General features: G+C 45.0%; 1 protein-coding gene across 1 annotated transcript; it reads right to left on the minus strand.

Moving 5' to 3' along the window:
- Window positions 1–1075: 1075 nt before the first annotated feature.
- cyp1b1 (cytochrome P450, family 1, subfamily B, polypeptide 1) lies at window positions 1076–5515 on the minus strand. Its single transcript, XM_080482009.1, has 3 exons — window positions 5162–5515; window positions 4067–5071; window positions 1076–3417 (listed from the first exon to the last, which is right to left on the minus strand). The coding sequence occupies exons 2-3, from the start codon at window positions 5059–5061 to the stop codon at window positions 2844–2846; spliced, it is 1569 nt and encodes a 522-aa protein (XP_080338135.1). The 5' UTR covers window positions 5062–5071; window positions 5162–5515; the 3' UTR covers window positions 1076–2843.
- Window positions 5516–7298: the final 1783 nt, after the last annotated feature.

Raw genomic sequence — 7298 nt, forward strand, 5'->3', positions numbered from 1 at the left:
GATGTAAATTTTTGCGTCGCGCAGAAAAAGTGTCTCCTTTAGCCTCATTCGTTTTCCATCAGCTCACAGTCTGTCCTGATCTTTACCGGGATCCAGGGAGGTTTCAACCCCTGCTGACCTGACATCATCTCAGATAATCTAAACCTGAACTCTGCTGGGACATTTCACTGCTATCGTATCATTCCTGAGCTCGTGTCGTTCAGTCGGTCTGTCCGTCTTGTCTTTGTCACGGTCTTGCTCATTCGGGCCTCCATATCTCACTTCGTTCACGGCCGAGGCCCAGCTATGTCCACGTTACACAACTGGCGGTCAACAGCGGGAGGACGTCTGTGTTCGCTGCACGTATATGTGTTTTATCTTCAGACTGCTCAGGTCCCCACACACAGAGATTCATGATATTCTTGACAGGTCTGTGCTGCAGAGTGTGTTTCACATACCGAGGCCCTGCTGAATATGATTTGTATCGACCAAACATGTGCGGCACCTGCTCTGCAGCTTTAAGTGACATTTTCATATTTCTTTCCTTTGAAAGCCTCCTGAAATGTAAGGAGGCAGACACCATCAAGCCTTCGGGGGTGGGGGGGCTTGTTGCTTTTTGTTCTGTCAGCAGCTATAACTCAAATCATTTCCCGGCTGAATTTGTTGTAGTAACCTCGACACTGCGAGGATCTCTGCCACTCCAAGCCGGTTTATGTTTGACGTTCTGTCATCTCTGATTCGGTGAAGGAAAACAGAGTGTTTTCCCTCTCATTCATAAAGATTATCGTTGGAGCTCTGCCACGCATGACTTCACATCCACTATTTAGTCTCCAGATTTAATTCTGTATTTACGAAAGTGGAGATGTGCCGTGCTCACGAGCCGTCTGGGTTTGTCACGCACGGGCCCGTTGGCTGTGAGCTTCCCGCTGATCGAGAACAGGATGTTCTGGAGAGGCCAGATAAGAGGCTGCACGTCGAGAGGGATCTCCCCAACACTTCCTGTCTGGTCCCACCTGACATGGCCTCATGCCAGGAGCTCTTTGGCACGGTAAAGATTGTTTAGGGTGAGTTTTTAAAGGAGTCCAATACAAAGTTAGATCTGTGTCATTCAACCTTTTAATGATGTCCGTCTTATCCAGGTCAGAAAAACACACCAGTGGAAAACAAAAGAATAGCATCCGTTTTATTATGGAACTGTACAATATCATTCAAAACAACTGTCAGGGCTCCAGACTGAAGAGATAATCCAGAAAAGCAACATCATCACAGCCGTGGTAAAGTGGAGTCAGAAGCTTAATGTACTGTACTGCTGCAGTCTGCAGCTCTCAAGGTCTCTCCTTGTTTGGTTTTTCTATCACTCGTCTAATTTGCATGTTTCTGGTTGAATTTGCTCTAAAAGTTACGGTAAACTGTTGGATTTGATTTGTTTCTTGAGCTTCATGTGTGGGTTTATTGGTAAACCTCACAAATTAAAGCCTACATGGAAGCAGGTAATCTTCAAGTTAATATACTATTATGGATTTAAATTTCTTTTTTATTACATCAATTATTGGTTTCTATTATTTTCTGAATTTCAAAATGAATTAGATGTTTTAAGAGATTTATTTACTATGTTTAACTGCTTTGTGGGTGTTTAGTTTTATTACATGATTAATTATCTTTTAATAAAGAACACATCAATGCTTTTGCCAATAGATTTGATTCACTGAGACACTTGAATGACCTAAAAGTGCTGCTCGTTCTGTTAACAAATAAAGTCACTTTTATACTAAAACATGAGCCTGATTTATTAGAATTAGTGCTGACAAACACTAATCCACGACCTTAGAGTCAGAGCTTTAGTGTCTCAGTAGAATATAATAATAAGCAATTAGATTAGTTTAGAAACAGTAAAATGAAAACTACCCCCAGTGTCCCGACCCTCATGTTGAAAACACTAATCTTTATAATCTGATTTGGCTCTGGATCTGGCATTTAAAGAGAGGTGTGCGTTCAGATTTTCTTAAGGCAGTTAAACTCATACAAAAAGAGAAATAGATGTCAAAATAACACTGATTTCAGATTGTCACATCGACGTTACACAGCAGTTGACAGACGCTCTGCTTTATAGACCCTTTGTGATCTTTATGCCTTGTTATTTCAGCCTCTATACCTACAGGGTTCAGAATATATTCAAGTCCTCCTCCAAAAAAAACAAAACCAAAAAAAAATCACGTGTGTTGAAATAGTTTGGGCTTTTTGTTTAAGCCTCTCTTCCTGAGTAACGACATTTTATTAAATTGCACGTTAGTGTTATATGTATAGGCACTGGGCGTAAAGGGTTAATGCACTCCATGAGCTTATTCACCTGTTGTTCGGCCAGCAGGCTGACCATGGCACATTGTATTTAGAAAATATAGCAACCCCGGCTTTCTGTGTTTACCTTCGAATGTCACATATGAAGCCGTGTCTCAGGGAGGAATGAACAGGAGTGAACCAGATCAGCGATGGTTTAAAGAAAAGTGGAATTTCTCTGACATTTGCCTGACAGCAAAAACTATGTATAGGAAAATAGAGGAGGATCTCATGTGTACTGTTCATGATTGAGAGTCTCGACTCGGTGACATGACGAGGTGATTTTCACAGAATTGCCTCAGAGATGGAGCAGAGTGAGTCTGATCTCTGGTGATCAGGCGCGCGACTGCTCTTGTGTCTCTATGATCATTAATGTCTTGCACTTAAACAAAAAGACAAGTGAGTGGCCTGAGAGTTCAGGGGATAAATATGACAACACATGAGCTCGTTGAATTTTTCCGTGCCCGCCTTCATTTGTTATATATATAGATGTTTTTGATTGCATTCGACTTTGCTTCAGCCCACGAGGACTAACTGGACGCCTGGCCGATGGCCGCGTCCAGCTGCGTCATGTCGTCCCGCAGAGCCACCGCCACGGAGAACGCGTGCGGCTTCAGCGTCAGGCCGTAGTCGTAGTCCAGTTTGGGCGGCCGGGCCGGGTCCGCGGAGATGTGGCACTGGTGCACCAGGAGGGAGGTGAAGAGGAAGAGGTGCAGCTTGGACAGCTCCTCCCCGATGCAGCGCCGCTTCCCCAGGGAGAAGATGAGGACGCCGCTCGCCAAGTCCTTGTTCAGGACGCCGTCCTGGTCCAGGAAGCGCTCCGGGTCGAAGGTCTCCGGGTGCGACCAGACGGCCGGGTCGTGGTTGACGGACCACTGGTTGACGAAGACCACGGTGTGCTTCGGGATGGTGTAGCCCATGATGGTGGTGTCCGCGGTGGTGGAGTGGGGGATGGTGAGGGGGACGAAGCTGGTGAAGCGCATCACCTCGTAGATGAAGGCCATGACGTACGGCAGCCGCGGCTGGTCCTCGACGCAGGGGATGCGGCTCCGGTCCACCACCTTGTCCACTTCCTGCTGGAGACGCGTCTGCGTCTCCGGGTACCTGCAGTCACAGGTGAGGGCAGAATTAACACACAAAGCTCCTCTCTCGAAAGAATGACTGTGATATTCGAGTCACACATACTGTATGTGTTAACACTTTAAACCATCTGAGAAATGTCTGCAGATGTTTGTTTTTTTAACAACAACAAAAGAAAACACATCATAACTTGAACTCTTATATAATCTGTGTACTTTCTTTATTACACTTGTGGTTCTTTTTTGTTTTGATGTTTGTTTGTTTATTTCATATTATTCTACCTGTGCCTCACCTTTCCCGCGAACATGTTATGTAACAATGTGCTACTGAACTTCCTCAGGCCTGTACAGTCTGATTTACTGATATTCACATCATACCCAGCCAGGGTGGAGCGGCCTCACATTCGAATGATTTACTTAATAAAATAAATTTATATAAAAGTAATTTGTCGTCCATTTCTGTATGTTAGTATTGTTAACAAAAAAAGATGTGATGATTGACAACGATTGTCTTGTTATGCACCACTTAAAGTGTCTAGTACTCCTAAATATCATGACAATTTAATAAATCATTGTGATTAAGGAAATAGAAGAAAAACCATTTTCTCTCTGTGTTGTTGCCCAGGATTTCTTTCAAAGCCTTTATAGAGCTGTTAAAATAGCGTTTTGCTTACTTGACAAGAATGAGGAAGACCCAGTGCAGGGCAGTGGACAGTGTGTCCTGGCTGGCTCCGAAAATATCCTCCACTGCGGAGACAACGTAGTCTTTCTCCTGCGTCTGTTCTCTCTTCTCCGTGATGTGCTCGAGCGCCACGATCAACGCGTCCGTCACGTCCCTGATGATGCTGGATTGGATGGACTTTCTGTGCTGGATGACCTTGTCGCGGACGAACTGGTCAAACTCCCGGTTGAGGATTTTGAAGTTCTCGTAGATGGTTTTGATGGGGTTTGGGAAGTACTGGAGCCAGGGCATCACGTCCACGATGCTCCCTGCCCCCACTGTCTGGGTGAACTGGTCGTTCCGACCAACCACCTGCCGGAACTCCTCATCCTCGTACGAGTACCTCTTCCCAAAGCACACCGCGCTCATGATGTTCGCCGTGGACACCACCAGATACGCCATGGGCTGGAAGAACCCGTGCGCCTGCGTCTTTCCCACGAACAGTCGTAGCACCTCCCTGACCTCGCTGATGATGTGGTGCTCGTAGATCTTTTTGGTGTGCGGGTTCCCGGTGGAGAACATGCGCACGGCGGAGTGCGCCGCTCTGCGCTGCGCCTTCCACCTGGAAGAGACGGTGCCAAACGCGAAGCTGTTCCCGCCGGAGATGTGCTGGAAGGAGGTGAAGTCCGGTCTGCCGGCGAACTCGGGCCCCTGCTTGATGAGCGCCTGCCTGATGTAGTCCCCGTTCAGCACCACCACGGCCCGGGAGCCCAGCTTGATCTGGAACACTGCGCCGTATTTTTTCGCCATGCGCGTAAAATACATGTGCGGCATGCTGCCAAGCTGCGCGGCGTTCCCGATGACCGGCCAGGCGAAGGGTCCGGGCGGGCCCGAGCCGGGCCGCTGCCAGAGCCACCGGCACAGGTGGAGGGAGAAGAGCAGGGTCACACATGCCAGTAACAGAGCTCTAGTTGTCGCTGGGTTAATTGCATCCAGTGTCACCTCCATGATGGATAACCTGCAGGACAAGAGCACATTACTTAATGTTTCACACATTAAATACAACCCGATGGTGCTAAATCGTGAAATATGGGATGATGAAAAATACCTGTTTGTAAGCTTGTTTCATTTAAAAAAGAAAAAAAAAGAAAACAGCTTTTATGACTTGTGCAAAAAACGAACTAATACTGCTGCAAAAACTCAAATTCCATATGAGGCGTGCGACTCCGACAGACACATCCTTTTAAACATTTAAGTCTCAGGCGTGAGTCTACATCTTTTATGGAAGAGCGCGATGCAAACTTCTTGCCAGTGCTGGTCGCTTGTTGCGCACCTGCAGACAGCGTTTGAAAGTGTTGCGTTACGTGCGCTGGGTGTGCAGCCTGTCCATGCTGTGAGGCGCCGGCGCTCAGACTCAGGTCATTTATCCCCGCACGGCGCAGCATCACTGCACGTCTGCGTCCCTGCAAGCGCGCTCCGGCTTTGTTACAGTGGGCAGGTTTGTTGCAAAGGGTGTCACCGCACCCTCCTCCACCCACCAGCACCATCACCTCCTCCCCCTCCACCCCACCGCTCTTCCCTCCCTCCCTCCCTCCCTTGGTATTAAAGTTCTCCCAGGCAGCGGCTGTTATTGTCAATGGGAGAATAAAACACAACGACGTAGAGCAGCATTCTTCGACTTATTATTATTATTATTATTATTATTATTATTATTATAGATAGATAGATGTGTTGTTAGCCGAGTTACACAGTTCCCAATTTACAATTTGTGTATATATGTATTTTTTAAATTTAAATATACATTCCTTTATTTAATTTTTCCTATATTTTTTAATAGGAACATGCCTGTTGTATATGCCAGCGCTTCTTGTAAAAACGTAACGCGCCCGTTCCTCATTTAATTTAACATTCTTGACAGATTTGTGTACTTTTTAAATCGAATTTCGTGAGCTTGTTTGGTGGCACGAAAAAAAATACAACAAATACAACTTTCAGAGCTCCACATTTTAATAAATTTAGTCACGTTGCGGACTTGAGGGAAAATAGCCCCACTAGAGTAGAAGTTGTATTTTTTTTTCCCCCTAATGCTTGTAGATTTATTTAAAAACGGTCGCTGCGTTTTCCGGCCGGGCCACCAGGAGGAGGCGAACCCCAACATTTAGCTCATTAATTCCATCAATTAACACAGAAAGGAGGGATGAGTCCCACTGGACGCTTCATCCTCTGTTACCTTTATTTTTTACACATACAATACATTTCTAAAAGAGTGTGGGAATTGCAGTTACATTGTAGATTCCAAGTGGTCATTGATAGATGTATTTCAGAATCTACTAAAGATAATGGAATTCTCGATTTTTAGCTTTTAGCTGTGAAATCACTTGGACTTTGTGTTGGAGCGAAATGCGTAACGATCGGGGGTTCAGGTCTGAGAGGACACCATACACACTTCGACATGAGTGATTTCCAGGCGTTTGTGTTTGTGTCTTGTTGGCTCTGCAGTCCGATATGAAAGTCTTTGCTGGGTCTTTCCAGCTCGGATCACTGGTGTTGCGGTGTGGATGTAATTATCCTGGAAAAGCCCGTTCAGCACCGCGGACAGCGGCTCAATGTCCTCTGACCCTGAAGGCCTCAGAGCTGCAGCTCTGCCTCTCTGAGCCACACCTCACTGGGGGGGCGGGGGGGTTAGAATCTGTTGGAATTAAATCGAAAGTTTACCATCTAATCAAATAAATCTAAATAAAATAATATGTGTGTGAATAAATCAACCCGGGTTGGAAAATTATTCCGATCATTTTCCATATATATGTCGGAGGCCGTTCTGAGTTCCGGCCTATGTTGATGTATTTCACTTTATTTTACACACTCTATTTTAATTCTATGGTTTAAAAAAATTATAGTTTAGTTTAAATTGTTCATTTAAATGTAGGTTCCACACATTCAAAACTATGTAAAAACGCTTAAAATGTTCCCACAAAATTTCTTTTTCTTTTATCCTGTTTGTGCTTTAATACATATATATTAGCAATCTATATTATGGCTTTTATATGATCATTTTATTTATTTTTTTTATTTTTAAGCACTGCTTATTGCATATCAGTGATACATTCCATCCTAAGAACCTATATTTCCCTGTGATTTTTAAATGTATTGGCTGATGTTTAATATATATGAAGTGAATAAAGCAGACTTACCGAGTCCTGGGCCTGCTCCTGTCCGGATGAAGCTCTCATCATGTGTGTGATCCG

The sequence above is a fragment of the Lipophrys pholis genome, assembly GCF_963383615.2.
Source record: "Lipophrys pholis genome assembly, chromosome: 15".
In the NCBI taxonomy this organism is placed as follows: Eukaryota; Metazoa; Chordata; class Actinopteri; order Blenniiformes; family Blenniidae; genus Lipophrys; species Lipophrys pholis.